Source organism: Saxophila tyrrhenica, assembly GCF_035928015.1.
Source record: "Saxophila tyrrhenica strain CCFEE 5935 chromosome Unknown scaffold_5, whole genome shotgun sequence".
Classification (NCBI taxonomy): Eukaryota; Fungi; Ascomycota; class Dothideomycetes; order Mycosphaerellales; family Extremaceae; genus Saxophila; species Saxophila tyrrhenica.
In genome coordinates, this window is record NW_027041737.1 from 560,831 (window position 1) to 575,744 (window position 14,914).

General features: G+C 55.8%; 10 protein-coding genes across 10 annotated transcripts; 8 read left to right on the forward strand and 2 right to left on the reverse strand.

Annotated features, from left to right (window-relative positions):
* Window positions 1-2,108: 2,108 nt before the first annotated feature.
* Window positions 2,109-2,932, reverse strand: LTR77_003583 (uncharacterized protein; the record flags this gene model as incomplete). The annotated part of the gene is made up of 3 exons (XM_064800839.1): window positions 2,109-2,177; window positions 2,228-2,511; window positions 2,659-2,932. The coding sequence occupies 3 exons, from the start codon at window positions 2,930-2,932 to the stop codon at window positions 2,109-2,111; spliced, it is 627 nt and encodes a 208-aa protein (XP_064660790.1).
* Window positions 2,933-3,667: 735 nt separating this feature from the next.
* Window positions 3,668-4,138, forward strand: LTR77_003584 (uncharacterized protein; the record flags this gene model as incomplete). The annotated part of the gene is made up of 1 exon (XM_064800840.1): window positions 3,668-4,138. The coding sequence occupies one exon, from the start codon at window positions 3,668-3,670 to the stop codon at window positions 4,136-4,138; it is 471 nt and encodes a 156-aa protein (XP_064660791.1).
* Window positions 4,139-4,556: 418 nt separating this feature from the next.
* Window positions 4,557-6,224, forward strand: ZRC1 (Zinc resistance conferring protein; the record flags this gene model as incomplete). The annotated part of the gene is made up of 1 exon (XM_064800841.1): window positions 4,557-6,224. The coding sequence occupies one exon, from the start codon at window positions 4,557-4,559 to the stop codon at window positions 6,222-6,224; it is 1,668 nt and encodes a 555-aa protein (XP_064660792.1).
* A 641-nt stretch (window positions 6,225-6,865) lies between these two features.
* LTR77_003586 (uncharacterized protein) lies at window positions 6,866-8,149 on the reverse strand (the record flags this gene model as incomplete). Its single annotated transcript, XM_064800842.1, has 1 exon — window positions 6,866-8,149. The coding sequence occupies one exon, from the start codon at window positions 8,147-8,149 to the stop codon at window positions 6,866-6,868; it is 1,284 nt and encodes a 427-aa protein (XP_064660793.1).
* A 310-nt stretch (window positions 8,150-8,459) lies between these two features.
* On the forward strand, window positions 8,460-10,232 carry LTR77_003587 (uncharacterized protein; the record flags this gene model as incomplete). The annotated part of the gene is made up of 3 exons (XM_064800843.1): window positions 8,460-8,609; window positions 8,672-8,697; window positions 8,747-10,232. The coding sequence occupies 3 exons, from the start codon at window positions 8,460-8,462 to the stop codon at window positions 10,230-10,232; spliced, it is 1,662 nt and encodes a 553-aa protein (XP_064660794.1).
* Window positions 10,233-10,452: 220 nt separating this feature from the next.
* On the forward strand, window positions 10,453-11,022 carry LTR77_003588 (uncharacterized protein; the record flags this gene model as incomplete). The annotated part of the gene is made up of 1 exon (XM_064800844.1): window positions 10,453-11,022. The coding sequence occupies one exon, from the start codon at window positions 10,453-10,455 to the stop codon at window positions 11,020-11,022; it is 570 nt and encodes a 189-aa protein (XP_064660795.1).
* Window positions 11,023-11,075: 53 nt separating this feature from the next.
* LTR77_003589 (uncharacterized protein) lies at window positions 11,076-11,761 on the forward strand (the record flags this gene model as incomplete). Its single annotated transcript, XM_064800845.1, has 2 exons — window positions 11,076-11,104; window positions 11,206-11,761. 2 exons carry the CDS (start codon window positions 11,076-11,078, stop codon window positions 11,759-11,761), a joined length of 585 nt encoding a protein of 194 aa, XP_064660796.1.
* Window positions 11,762-12,608: 847 nt separating this feature from the next.
* Window positions 12,609-13,140, forward strand: LTR77_003590 (uncharacterized protein; the record flags this gene model as incomplete). Its single annotated transcript, XM_064800846.1, has 2 exons — window positions 12,609-12,645; window positions 12,707-13,140. 2 exons carry the CDS (start codon window positions 12,609-12,611, stop codon window positions 13,138-13,140), a joined length of 471 nt encoding a protein of 156 aa, XP_064660797.1.
* A 28-nt stretch (window positions 13,141-13,168) lies between these two features.
* Window positions 13,169-13,595, forward strand: LTR77_003591 (uncharacterized protein; the record flags this gene model as incomplete). Its single annotated transcript, XM_064800847.1, has 3 exons — window positions 13,169-13,315; window positions 13,364-13,498; window positions 13,560-13,595. 3 exons carry the CDS (start codon window positions 13,169-13,171, stop codon window positions 13,593-13,595), a joined length of 318 nt encoding a protein of 105 aa, XP_064660798.1.
* Window positions 13,596-14,011: 416 nt separating this feature from the next.
* Window positions 14,012-14,709, forward strand: LTR77_003592 (uncharacterized protein; the record flags this gene model as incomplete). The annotated part of the gene is made up of 2 exons (XM_064800848.1): window positions 14,012-14,551; window positions 14,581-14,709. The coding sequence occupies 2 exons, from the start codon at window positions 14,012-14,014 to the stop codon at window positions 14,707-14,709; spliced, it is 669 nt and encodes a 222-aa protein (XP_064660799.1).
* Between the last annotated feature and the right edge of the window lie 205 nt (window positions 14,710-14,914).

Consider the following 14,914-nt stretch of genomic DNA (forward strand, 5'->3'; position numbering starts at 1 on the left):
ACTAGGCACGGCCCAACTCCGTGTGAAGGCTTCAACAGTCCAGTGTCCGGTCCTCGGTGGTATAGATGTTTCGGTAGGAATAGAGCGCTGATTTCACAAGCTTATGCGATCCTCGAGGATGTGAAAATGCTCAGACGTTTGCTTGCAGCCTTCGAAGGTCCATGTTGGTAGTTCGTTGGAGAGTGAATGTTTGCGGTCGGACCAGAATCGCTAATGGCTCCTAGGCATGTTACAGAGGCGCTTTTTGTGGGAGGGTGCACAGAAAGAGGGTGTATGCGACAGAGCGCCAAAGGAGTGGAAGTGTGCGAAGTACGGCACGATAGTCGATGCGGTTGAGAAGGAGTGAAGAGGAGAAAGGACTATGACAGCACCAAACCGTTGCGCGAGTCTCGGTCCAGGCGAGAGTCAGCAAATGGTGGATTTGTCCAAAGCCACTTACTTGGGGTTACAGCGATGAGGCCTATTCTGTGGACAGTCGCCAGGAGCACATGCTGCGGGTCTCGATGCACGGCGCATCCAACCACTTGCCCTTGCAGACGCAGCCAGAGCCCTTAGATCCGCTTCCGGCCATCATTGGTACCTCCACAACCACAACAGGCTCCCGGGTGGACGTTGACCGGGAGGTAGCAGAGCGGCGAAGCGTGCAGTCGGCAAGGCTTGACGGGGATTCCTAGCAAATGGAAGCGCAAATTCAGCTCTCGCCATGTGGCGGCGGCAAGGCGGGCAGCCTGCAGGAACGCGCTTTCGGGTCTGATTCGCTTCTGACTTTCCATTGCAGTGTGACAGCACATGCTATTCGTCGCGATGGAGTCCCCGGGAGTCGAAGCTCGTTACTCCCCGCAAAGGCTGCTCTTTACTTTGCCTAATGTCTTTCCCTACAGCTTGACAGGATCTTCGAAGGAGTAGAGAAAATCGCTGCACACCATCTGAGACATGGCGCCTTTTCGTCAGCACGAGCACAAGCGTTGCAGCAGCCCGTATGCACGTATGTCTGTGCGAGGTCGCTTCTAACCACAACGGACCTCTGCCCGCCTTCTGTAACCCTTCCAGACGGCGCCGAGGGTCGGGAAGACGCATCTCCTGGGCTGAGCGTTTGACAAGGCCCTCCCGGGAAGTGGCATGGTGGCGCACTCCACTTCCCTTCGACACGGGCTGCCTGAGAGCGCACCGGCTGGCGGCGGTACGGGATGGAGCTCCCAATGATCGTATAGAAGTTGACAGCTGATGGCGGTGGATCCAGTGCGAGAGCGCAGCGTCCCGGAACCTACACGCGTTGGTTGAAGAGGAAAAGCAGTCCGCGGTGGCGTGTCGTCTGAACGGTAGGCGATTTTACTCGCGCCTAACCAGAAGAGATCGCTAGCGCGGTTTAGCACGAGCGAATCTCGTCTGTTCAAGCCAAAATCACGCGACCATTGGTTCTTGCAGTGCTACAAATTTGTTCACCAACACGTCCTCATCGGGACTCACGGCTGACGTTCTCGCCATTCGAAGAAGGCAGATCGAGAGAACGGGAAATTGAACGATGAAATAGGCGCGTGAGTGAGATGAGCTGGAGCACGTCTGCGAATTTCTACCACTGGAACGCCATTGAAATTCGAGACCTGTGATGCTCGAACCCGAGGAGTAGCCGCCACGGCAAACGGCCACGTCGCTTCAGTGACTCCCAGCATGTTTCGGCACTTGCAAGAGTGCGCGTCGTTGATGAAGACCTGGCCGCTGGACCGTTTGGCAAACGAGGAATGCGTTCAACGGCCACGACGGCACGCTGAACCGCTATCACGCCCCTTCACAACAGTCACTTCCCCATCACAGAATGTGGAGATGGCGGGCTTGTCAATCTTCAAACTCCATCGCTGATCAGGAGTCGTGCTCGCGATCTCCTATGGCGCCCTCCACTCGGTACAGTGTCAATGCTGTGTCGCAACCGAGGCTCGCGAGGCGGCTTACGCCTTCGTCTGACATGCAGATGTAACGTGGGCTGGGTTGACTCCGTGGAGCACCTGGTGGGCATGGTCGATGTAGGAACACCGATTCTCCGGGACGCTTTTCCTTATGCATTCGATCTCCTCTCCTTCCTCTTTCGTACTTCTATCTCCTTCTCCTCCTTTTCATGGTTCGTCCTTGTCTTCTTTGTAGGCATCAAGGGCCACATGGATGATGAAGACACCGAATAGCAGCTGCGCATTGTTAGGGACCTCCTGTTCAAGATCGAGCACCGTGGACTCACCACCAGCGATAAGATGCCACTTCCGATCAACTCGAAGCCTCCGGCATGCACCTTTCCAATCGCCATAGCGTTCTGCTGTCGCCAGAAGCGAATGCCGCCCAGCAACACTACGATCAGCGCTGCGCCTTGGAATATGCCCGCTAGAGGCTTGCTCAGGACGTAGTAGCCAAAGACATCGTCTGGATTCGGGCGATGCTGGAGTCGGTAGAGCTGCGCAATCACGGCTCCTATCATTGAGAGGGCGACTGAGGTGCGCAAGTAGCCCAGGAACGTGCGCTCGTTTGCTGCTCGATCATGGATCAGCACCATTCTCAATTTTCTCAAAGCAAACTCACGACAATGCTGCCACCAGGTCCGGCGTCGCTCGGCGTGTCATATCGACACGCCTGCGCACGTCCAGCAGCCGGGTCCAACATGCGCTCTTCACTTACCAAGGTGATCACGACAATCGACATGCGGCACCGAAATCCTGATCTGATGTCTCCAGAACTTCTTCACTGGGTCGTACCAATGGACCAGCGGCTTGCCGGGCGTGATCACTCGTGACAAACGTGCTGGCTTGTCGCCTCGCATCTGTCGCAGCTCGGTCGCTTCAAGCTCATCGTCGGACTCCCGACGCTGCTCGTCGATGTGAGCGGGCTCTGGCTCGTGGACCGTAGAGAGTGTGGTAATGGAGAATGCATCATTCGGTCGGTCGGCGGCCATCAGATGCGCGATGGTTTTGGTTGGAGGTTGAGATGTGAAGCATTGCTTCCCAAGACCTCACCAATGACAGGTAACGAATGCTTGTGAAACGTCCCAACCCTCACCTTGAACCGAAGTGAAATACGCCCTGCTGCAAAAGAGAATAGTGAAAGCAGTGAAGTCGAAAGAAAGCTTCACGCAAGGAATGTATCTTATCCCAAGCCCATCCTTCTAGGCGGTGTCGGCGTCTTCAACCGATCCCACTTCTAGGCATATCTTCCTTTTTCTGAGCTCTGCTCGCGCAAGGTCTTGGACATCCGCGCCTCCCTTTGAGTCAAGTGACAACGCCTGCATCGTCATGTAGCGGTTTTCGCGGCGGAACTCGCGGCGGCAGCAGTCAGCTTGCCCGGCAGGTCGCCGATGTTCGGGATGTCGGATACGCCACCATGTGCTGCAGGACAGTGTAGTTTGAACTGCTTCTGTACTTGTATCTCATCAGCTGTCAGCTTTGACCTTCTTGACCACCGGGCTGGCTGTGTGAGACGTGCAGGAGGGAGCTGATGTAGGCCTTGCAAGGTAGGTATGGCAGTAGCTCGACGAAGCTGAGTCTGACTGCAGGAAGTCAAAATCTCCTCTTCCTCTTCTCCTTCGCACTGTTCAATCTACCATATCACTCACATTACCATAATCCCGACGAAACAGCTCCTTGCGAGACAGTAGTACTTGTCAGGACACCAGCAAAACTCCCCCGCAACCATGGCCTCCACCGACTTCTCCAACATCCCCTCCTTCTACCGCTTCTACTTCCGCTGGTCAGACCCAGCAATCTGCCTCTGGGGCGCCTACATGGACTTCATCACGCCAGCATTCGTGCTCAACGCCTTCGTTCCCAGCACCATTGCCCCTCACAATCCACTGTTCGACTTTACCCTGCAACAGCTCGGCGGCGCCCTGCTGATGCTCGCTTTCATCGACGTCGTGCTGCTACGCTACACAAACGACATCAAGGTGTGGAAGATCCTGCAGGCGGCCGTGCTGATCTACGATCTGTCGCTGTTATACAGTAACTTGGACGCGTTGGGGCAGCAGGTGAGGTTGAGTTGGGGGAAGTTGAGGTGGGAGGATGTTGGGGGGATTGCTATTACGGCGCAGGCGGTGGTTGTGAGGACGGCGTTCTTGCTGGGAGTAGGATTGGCGGAGGGAGGGAAGAAGGGGAAGAGGTCCTAGGATGGGCCTGGGAGTTGAGGATGGCATCCTGCTTGCATCCTGGTATTGTCACGGCATGTTTCCGAGCTCGCAGGTCCCGCCTCCCGAGTCTCACCCACACGGGTGCAGCGTAGTTACATGTAGTCTGACACATGTGCCGTTGTGACTTTGCATTACCTTCTCTATGGTTGTTTGCCAAACAACGACAGCTTCTGTCATATGCATCGGCTTTACTCTCCGAGCTCGGACGCGGTACTAAGCACGCTAAGGAAGTGAATAGAAGTGGGGCTCAATATTCCGTCATTCCCGTCGCCTTCAAACGACATCTCAGAACTCCAGCAGCGCAAGAAGTATACTTCATCGCGCACCGACATGACCATCAGCACGCCGCGACCTTCCAGATAGCACTACCAACGGCGACACGCCGACCACCAACACCATGGGGCTGTCAAAGACGACGCGGATATCGCTCCTCCTTGCCATCGACCTGGTCTTCTTCTTCGTCGAACTCATCACAGGCAATATCATCGGCTCGCTCGCCCTCATCGCCGATGCCTTCCACATGCTCAACGATGTCATGTCCCTCTGCGTCGGGTTGTGGGCAGTGCGGGTAGCAAACAAGCAAAAGAACCCAAAGACATACACATACGGATGGCAGCGCGCAGAGACGTTGGGCGCACTCGCCAACGGTGTCTTCCTGGTCGCGCTGTGCTTCACCATCTTCCTCGACGCTATCGAGCGGTTTATCGAGCCGCAGATAATCACGCAGCCGAGGTTTATGTTGATCGTGGGATGCGCCGGTTTGGCCTCGAACTTGCTGGGCCTGGTGCTGTTCCATGATCATGGGCATGGCGGGCATGGACACAGTCATGGTGGTCACGGGGACGAGGCATCTGCCGCTGAAGAGGGACACGCGCATGCGCACGGCGATCCGGAAGACCGCAGGCTTGCCGACCCGTCTGGCAATGTCGAGGATGTTCTGCCAGCAACACGCATTGCGGGATATCAGAGCTCGAACACGGCAGACAGCGACACAACTGCGGTTGACGCAAGCTCACCACTTGCGCAAAAAGCATCGCACGGTTCGCGCTCTGGGAAGTCAAGGAGGCATAGCAGGTCACACTCACGCGCCTTCTCGGGCGTGGAAGACATCCCAGTCACGCCAAACGCCTTCCGCAGGTCCATCATCGACGCCAGCCGCCTGGACCCACGCGATTCTGAGGAATGGGAGGGTGACGAAGATGCGCTTGGAGAGGACACCATGGACACGCACCACCACCAACAGCAACCTCTGCTGAACGGCAACGCCTATGCCGGCTACGGCGCAACCCAGGCTAAAGCGCAAGACATCGATCACGGCGAGCACAACCACGCCCAGCCGAAAGACGAAGGCAAAGGCGGAGGCGGGCACGGCCACTCCCACGGCGACCTCAACATGCGCGGTATCTTCTTGCATGTGATGGGCGACGCCCTGGGCAATATCGGCGTCATCGCCACCGCCCTCTTCATCTGGCTGACGGACTACTCCTGGCGCTTCTACTTCGACCCCGCCATCTCCCTCCTCATCACCATCATCATCCTCTGCTCCGCCATCCCGCTCGTCAAAGCCGCCTCGCGCATCCTTCTGCAAGCCGTGCCCTCCAACATCGACATCGACCACATCAAAGAAGACATCGAAGCCCTCCCCGGCATCCTCAGCGCCCACCACCTGCACGTCTGGCAACTCAGCGACACCAAGCTCGTCTCCAGCCTGCACGTGCAAGTGGACTTCGACTTCAAAGGCGAAGGCTCAGCGCGGTACATGGAGCTGGTGCAAGCGATCCGGAAATGCCTGCACGAATACGGCATCCACTCGTCCACGATCCAGCCCGAGTTCTGTCTCGATCCCGAACACGACCACAGCGGTTCCCAGCCGGAAGACGGCGGCAGTCCCGCGGACGCAGCTAAGCGCTCTACCATGGGCAGTAGGGTGCCGAGTAAAGCGGGCAGCGTGTGCGAGCAGGCTTGTCTGCTGGAGTGTACGGATGAGTGTGGGAAGAAGGGGAAGGGGTGTTGTGATCCGAAGCCGGCGGATCAGGAGGATGAGGGGCATGGGCATGGGCATTGATTGATTTTGTGTAGATGGGGCGTGGCAAAAGGTTTTGTATGGGATCCTTGCTGGGATGGGATGCAAAGCGGAATATTGCTGCACTGGAGTTTGAAGGGCAACCAACCTACGGAGCGCATTGATTTGGGATTTGAGATGTGCTCCTACTGTAGAGATAGAACGTGGATGCGGAGGTGCGAAGGAATGAAGTCTAATTGACAGCTGCACACCGTATCCCTTCTGCAATCCGACATCCTTTATCTCAGTCTTCTCGTCTGTGTTGAGGCACGGATCCTATCGCACCTAGTCCTCGCTACCAGCAACAGGCAGAACTCCCCGCCGGATCACCGACGCCCACCGCTGTCGAGCACGTGCTCTCAGACACCTCTGCGAAGCCCTGCTCCTAGGTAATACGGCGATGGAGCCGGTGTCGTGTTGTGGTAGGCCGAGAGAAGCTTTGGTGGCTGGCAGTAGTGCTGGTGTTCCGTTTGTGATCGTGGTGTCGTCATCGTTTGGTGCTGCACGTCGTTTCGAAGTGCTGTGCGGAGGAGCACAATAACAGTGTTCTGTCTGCGGCAGAGGGGCGACCACATCATACAGCCATTCTTCAGCCGTACCTTGCTTGCCCTGCGTACGGTCCTTGAATCCTCTTACATGGAGCTTCAAGTAGCACCCAGACTCTGCAGCGCAAGCCTCAGCTCCTTGACAGCCGTATTCACGTCCTCGAAATTCAGCGCAGAGATAGCCCATCGAGCGTGTTTCTGCGCTGCCGCGCTCGAGTCGTCGTCCGTCTTGTAGCCACCGGCGGGTGGTGCATACTGTGCAGGTGGAGGCGCTGGAGGCGCGAGGGGCTGAGACTGGGCTGGAGGAGCCGGAGGCGGTTGCGCGAAAGGCATTGCAGGTGGCTGCGCGTTCATTTGGCTGGGAGAAGGTCGGCTGGGCCTGTTGTCGCTCCCTAGGCCTAAGGAGCCGGGAGAAGGCGCTGATGGGGCTGCTGGTGGCGGCAGTGCGTTGGTGTTGTAGAAGTCTTGCGGGTTCATGGGGGATTGAGCAGCTGGGGGAGGTGGGTCCATTTGATCGCTCATGTCTACGTCCGCCGTTTGGCCTGGGACTTCCGGAAAGTAACCTCCTCCCACAGAGTTCTGCCTTGCTGAGGCCGACTCGTTGGCATCGCTTTGGTGAGGTTCGATTGGTGATACATCTCCAGGTCTCGGTACAGGTAAGCTAGGCGAGGCGGCCTGATTCGGTGGATGGAGCGGCATGGGTGGCGGCGCGGGTGACTGGCCTTGAAACGCACTCTCCGGTCTCGACGGGGCACCGCTCGGCCCAGCATCTTCGACCGTAGGTTGCTGATATCCACTTGCGCTTCCTCCGTTCTGCTGCTGCTCCATGTCATTCAGCTCGTCGTCGAACTCATCCGCTGCGGGTGCGGGCGCCTCTTCGGCCACCGGATTAGTCGCATTCGGGTCCTCTCCAGCCTTGAAAGCCTTCAAAATCCGCGCAGCATGGAACTTTGCAAACTTGCTCTTTGCCGCAATCTCACGATCCACCTCTCCCCATATCGCCAGCAGATCTAGAAAAGTCGCAGCCGCCATGAACGTATCCGCCGTCTGCTTTGTCACATTGTTCGCCCGCTGCGCATTGTCTGCTCTGTTGAAAGTATCCATCGCGAAGTTCTCTATGTATGCTTTCGCCGCGACATCGTCCACGATCGCATCGTTGGCTGCGTTGTCGGCTTTGTACTGCTCGAGCTTGTCCATGAGTTGGAGGGCATAACCCTGGCACTCGTCGTCTGTCGTGTGGAGGTTGCGGTTGAGGACATATTGGAGGATGTAGTACTCGCACCAGTACGTTACGATTGGGCGGAACTTCTCGAGTTGTACTGCTCTGGATGCGAATCGCTGTACCTCGCCTATGCGGAGCTTCTGGGGGAGTTGGGTGGCCATGTTGTGAGGTTGTTGGCGATGGTGTAGATTGTTGGGTGGTCTCCTGGATGTCCTCTCACTGCATATTTGTACTCCAAAGTTATTCACAAGGCAACCTTTCAAAGAAGTTGGAGTGATATCAAGTTGCCTAGCCCCCCAACCCCCACCAGAGTGTCGTGAGTGGCCCATGCACCCCGCCATGCAACGCCATGTGGTCGGTATTTGAGGACAACTTTCAACGACATCCCATCCAACACAATACATAAGCTGGGTTATCACTGCCGTGAGGCGATGAAGTCTGTTCTTATGCTCTCCTAGTCCTGACACAACCATGGTTCAATCACTCCCCATTGCACTTACAGCGGCCTCGCTGTTTCTCCTTCCGCCGGCCCTTGCTGATGGCTTGTATACCAAGTCGTCTCCTGTTCTTCAAGTTTCTGGTAGTAACTACGACAGCTTGATTGCTAAGTCGAACCACACAGTAAGTGCCCGTTTGTCTTGTCATCCACGGGCTTCGAGGACTGATGCTTTTCCTTCGTGCAGTCGATTGTCGAATTTTATGCTCCTTGGTAAGCTATCTAGCTGTCTGTCTACCGTTACTACTGCTGATTGGAACAGGTGTGGCCACTGCAAGAACCTCCAACCAGCCTTCGAAAAGGCAGCCAGATCTCTTACTGGCCTGGCAAAAGTCGCAGCCGTCAATTGCGATGAAGAGTCCAACAAGCCTTTCTGTGGCTCGATGGGCGTTCAAGGCTTCCCTACGCTGAAAATCGTCAAACCAGGCAAAAAGCCCGGCAAGCCCATTGTGGAGGACTATCAAGGCCAGCGAACTGCAAAGGGCATTGTGGACGCTGTGATCGACAAGATCCCAAACCATGTCAAACGACTGAAGGATGCAGACTACCAGGATTGGCTCGAGGAGAGTGATGCACCAAAAGCGATCCTCTTCTCGGACAAAGGAAGCACAAGTGCGTTGCTGAAGGCAGTTGCGATCGACTTCTTAGGATCCATCGGAGTAGCACAGATCAGGAACTTGGAGAAAGAGGCCACGCAGGTGTTTCACGTTGAGAAGTATCCTACTCTGGTTCTTCTTCCTGGCGACGGCAAGGACCCGGTCACTTACGACGGAGAGTTGAAGAAGGACAAGATTGTCAAGTTCCTCTCACAGGCCGCTTCCCCAAACCCGGACCCTGCGCCTAAGAAGGCGAAGAGTAGCTCGAAGACGGACAAGAGTAGAGCTTCGAAGGCATCGTCTTCATTTGCCGACGCATCCAAATCTCATGCTTCATCAGAGGCAAAGACAGACAAGGCGTCACAAACAATGGAGAGCATGGAAGACGATAGCCAGCCGACTGAGTCACCAGACCCCAACGTTGTGCGGGAAGATACGCAGAAGCCGATCAAAGTGCCTGACGTTGCCCCTCCGATCTCAGCTCTGGACGACAGTCTGTCTCTCCAACAGAAATGCCTGAACACGAAAGCAGGGACCTGTATCCTCGCCCTTCTTCCACCCGTCGAAGGAGAATCAGCCTCGCCAGAAACACTTCAAGCTGTATCAAGCCTCAGCGAGATCCACCACAAACATGAAACAGCAAAGCGCAACCTCTTTCCCTTTTACCAACTACCGGCCTCGAACACCGAGGCAGACTCGCTCAGAAAACAGCTCTCCCTCGGAAACGGCGTAGAACTCATCGCCATCAACGGCAAAAGAGCCTGGTATCGCTACTACCCCAAAACCACCTTCACCCAACCCGAAATCGAAGACTGGATCGACGCCATCCGTATGGGCGACAGCCCCAAGTCCAAACTCCCTGACGACCTCATCGCAGATGCTGAGACCTTGCCAGCTGAGCCGACGTACGTCAAGCTGCCGAAGGACTATCAGAGTAACCCGGAAGCTATGAGGGAGGCGCTCAAGGGGCAGATGCCGGAGGGTGTGGAGTTTGAGTTTGAGGAGATGGACGATAGTGAGTATGATCGAGTGATCAAGCAGGCGAAGGAGGATGCGGCGAAGAGGGAGGCAAAGGAGAAGGCGGAGGCGAGTGTGGTGACGGAGGAGGAGGGAAGGGGGAGTGATGAGCCTATTGAGCATGTTGAGCTGTGATGAGAACATCATTCGGTCTGACAGAGATATGTTATGTATCTTTAGGAAGCTTAGATTACTTGCTCCGTTGGGTAGCATTGCTCTGCTGATAATCTCCCTCGACCCGCCTGTCTGCAATGCACATGATCCGCCAAGACCCATTGACTTCGACTTCATCTTTCCCTACTCGTTCGATAACAGCACCGTCACGCAACCACAGCAACAGCCACCCCAACTCACAATGGCCGAGCTCACCGAACCCCCCTGGCACGCCGCCTTCCCTGCCCCCACTCTCACCGCCCCCCTCATGCCCCAACGCCGCGCCTACCAAATCCTCTCCATGCGCATCGCCAGCCTCCTGATCATCGACGTCCGCCGCACCGACTACCTCGGCGGCGCCATCCGCGGCAGCCTCAACATCCCCGCCCAAGGCTTCTGGTGGAACCGCGGAATGCTCTACGAACTCGCCTACAAAGCGGGCATGGAGTGGGTGGTGTTCACGTGCGGATCGAGCAACGGGCGCGGGCCGAGGTGCGCCGGGTGGTTTTTGGAGCATGTGAGGAATACGGCGCAGGATCAGGATATGCAGGTTATGGTGTTGGAGGGTGGGGTGAAGGGGTGGGTGAAGGCGGGGTATGGAGGGTTGATGGATGGGTTTGATGAGGGGTATTGGGAGGAGTTGTTCTCGAAGGAGGAGGGAAGGGAGGGTGGTGTGGCAACAACCGCTGGTTCTGAGACAGCAGAGCGAGGAGGCGGAAAGGACGTGACAGAGGTTGAGCCAGCAGAGAAGAGCCAGCAGGAGGAAGGTTGATGGGTTGCTGGTATGGAAGATTCGAATGCTAGACATCGGTCGACTACCGCGCCATGTTCTTGGTCGACTCTGCCATCTTCGGGTTTGATCCAGGAGGATGGGGTATTGCTGACCTCTCAGTGCACGACAATTGATGCTTACCAGCCCTTGGCCAACGAGAAGCGTGGTGATCACTTCTGACAGGACGACGAATGTGCGTGCGAGTCATCGACTCATGCTTATAAGGACGTACGTCGCCCGCAACGCACAGCATCTCCATATCCGTATGTCTGCAAACATGGCAGCTGCGAAATTATTCGGGACCGTCGAGCTTCTCGAAGCCATCTTATTAGAAATCCCGACTCGGGATATCATACTTGCGGCCAATACATGCCTGGGATGGCGAGCCGTCGTCGAGGGTTCCAAAGCATTACGGGAGGAGCTGATCTCGGCCCCCGACCTATGGGTCGTTCACCAGTCCACCCAGCGCGACTTCGACAGAACAAGGCCACAGGAGCATCCTGACTATCAGGAGAAGGCGGAGCAACTCATGGCTCCAGAGATACTCCCGACGGACTTCTGGTGTACCAATTTCCTCTCAACGTCCTCGTACGACGACTTGCCATGGGATCGTATTCTGGTTCGTCGCGTCTGCGGCGAGGACTACTTCACCGTCCTAAGGGAAAACGACCGTGGCCACATCACTATACGATTCGTCAACGGCCAAGAAAGGGCTCCGACGCAGCATCAGCCGGACTAGCGAATCTTTCTCGAGGATAAAGAGGCTAATGTCCACGGCGTTTTGGATATCCTCAAAAACCGCCGGACGGGGGAGATGCAGGGGTGCTTATCTGGGTTCCATGAGGTGGGAGACGGCCGTATCTGTGGCGAGGATCCAACGATGTGTGCATGGAGGCGAAAAGATGGTTCGCCCGTGGACGGGTGGAATTCTGCTGGCTGGCTGGTACGCTTGAAGATGCAGCGTGAGCTCGAGAAGGCTGCTAACTTTCGCTTACAGAAACCACTGATGCTGGCATGGCACGATGGAGGTATACCTATGCCTGCAGGCTTCTCTGCAATACTTCCTTTCGCATGAGGCACCAGCGCATGCGACGAAGCAGGATTACCTCTATCTGGCAAAGTGTTGCAAAACGTTCCGGTACTTGCCCAATTCGGTCAGTGGTGTGGGGGAAAGAGCGGTTCCTGCATTTACACAACAAGGCGGTCGCGCCACTTCATCCGTCGTTTGGGGGAATGAGGGCTGTGGACGGACGATCTATCTGTCCGTCGAACGGTATGTGCCTCATGGCAGATGCTGCCTGCTCTACGGGTTGCTGCTGGAAGATCCGTACGCCTCTCCATTCTCACACAGCTTAGAAATCAGGACCATCAACAACTCCACCCACTGCTGTGGACTTGGACAACGGAGAGGCATCAATATTGGTTGGGCTTAAAGTTAACCGGAGATAATGTAGCAATGCGCGAGTGCGAAGGAATGGAGAGTGGGTATATAGCAGCTTCAGTACGTCCTGGGAGCAGCTACATACAAGACACAGGGCATTCACAAGCATATCACACACACTCCATCGATTTATCTTCAAGAGAACATGGCCAGCTACTTCGTTACCGGCGCCAACCGCGGCAGTAAGCTTCTAGTACGTCTACATGCATCCGGTCTCTTGCTGACATCAACCTCCTGCAACAGTCGGCTTGGAATTGACCAAACAGCTCAGCGAGCTCCCAGCAACCCAAGTTTCCAAGATCTTCGCCGCCATTCGCTCGTCTCCTCCACATGCTCTCCAGAAGCTGGTCGAAAGCTCGAACGGCAGAGTCGTCCCAGTCCAGGTCCAAGTCACCGATCGCTCTAGCATTGACAAGGCTGCCAACGAGGTAGCTGGAATGCTGGACGGCAAAGGCTTGGATGTGCTCATCAATAATGCTGGCATCCTTCCGCTGACCCAGGGAGGTATCGAGAAAATGCCTGAGCAAACTTTGCGGGATGTCTTCGACGTCAATGTCGTTGCCGTTCACAATGTTATCGCTGGGCTCTTGCCACTGTTGAGGAAGGGCGAGCAGAAGAAGATTATTACCGTGTACGTTTTCGACCACATTGATGTCGAAAGGCTACACAACAGCTAACGTGTGATCCCAACGCAGCTCTTCCACCATGGGATCGATCTCAAAAGCGCCGTACATGCAGCACCTGCCAGCTTGGGCGTACAAGATGTCCAAAGCGGCCGTAAACATGCTGACGGTGGACTACTCGCTTCAGCTGAATGATGAGGGTTTTACTGTCTTCCCGCTGTCTCCTGGCGTACGTCTAAGTTTCTCATGCAACAGACCATTTGCTGACATTGCTTAGTGGTTGAAGACAGATCTCGGATCTCAGCACGCTCACTTGGAGGTCGATGTCGGCGTCAAGGCAACACTAGAAATCATTTTGGACGCTGGGCCGGAGAGCAATGGGAGGTTCCGAGATATCAAGGTTCCTGGTTGGGTATGTTTTACGAAGACACGGAATGTGAGAGAAGTGCATGGAGCTAACAATGTGCTTCCAGGAGCAAATGTACCCCGGGAAGGATTCGGCATGGTAAATCCAGAAGCATCGTTCAGTAGCCTCCGTTCGTCAGTTTCGATCAGGACGTCTCATGGCGACACGTTAGACGGGAGGCTGCAGCAAACGCAGGCTTGCAGCACAAAGATGAAGTGCTTTCGTCTTTGTCAACTACTGACATTTATGTCAAAAGCAAAAGCAAGGCACCAAGATGAACCTTCTACAGCGGTTGTTTGCTTGTGATCGCAGAAGTAGAGACTGCATATATAGTATCATCCTTCTTCCTCTCACCATGCACCATCTCACCAACACCTCAGCCTTCACGGCGCCCAAAGCATGGCACCCCCAACACCGTCCTAACGATTACGAGCCGCCAACGATGCATTCGAGGACATCAACCAGTACCTTCAAGACCTCTACACCACAGACGCCGAGCGCGAAGCGTTCCAAGACTTCATGGTACTCAACATCCTTATGCTGCTCCCGATCGACAAGCTGCCCGTGGAGTACCCCGTCACCGCCGAACCCGGAAAGCTGTACAACGACATCGACACCGTGGCCCACAGAGTCATGGGCAACTACGCCGAACGGCTGTGGCCAAACCGTGACGTGGAGAATGATGCCAGGCTTACAAACGCGTTGGAGATCTATCTCGATCATCTGATGCAGAGTGATGCTGCCTGTCCACCATGTGTAAGGACACTGCTGGACGCCACGGCTCCAAAGGTGCGGGCGCGTTTTATTCAGACCCGTAGAGGGGGGAGGGGCAGACGTGAGTCAGGTTCCGTGAAGGAGGTGCAGGAGAAGATGTCGTTGACCACGATCCAAGATGGTGGGATTGAGCTACGCAGGGGAGTGACGGCAGCGTTGAAGGCAGAAGGCATGAGAGGAAGGCAAGTGAGGCGTGGTCGCTGCCGGGAACGACGCAAGCGGAGAAGCGAACAATCGAGGAGACGAGGAAATCTCAGCCGAATGCTGCAGGCGTGTCTGGTGACAGTGAGTCCAAGAGTGCGAGGCCGGGACAGTACATTTGCACCTGCTCGATCGACAACGTGGAAGGGAAGGACATCGAGTGCGGCGAGTCCTTCGATCGCATCGAGGATCTGCAGGATCATGGGGAGAAGGAGCACGTCGAGCGAAGCGGCAGTGAGTGAGGCGGTGATCGGCGGGAGGACGAGATGTTGGCGTTTGAGCATCGGTGTGCGGTTCTGGGGAGAGGTTTGTTGGAAAGAGCTGTGTGCCTGTGAGTAGTGACCAGACCTTAGGATATCATGCACGGAATGGAAGATACTCACCTCCTTCATCTCTTGAGCATCCAACCCGCCAGTCCCCCAGCGACATCAGCAGGCATAAGTGTTT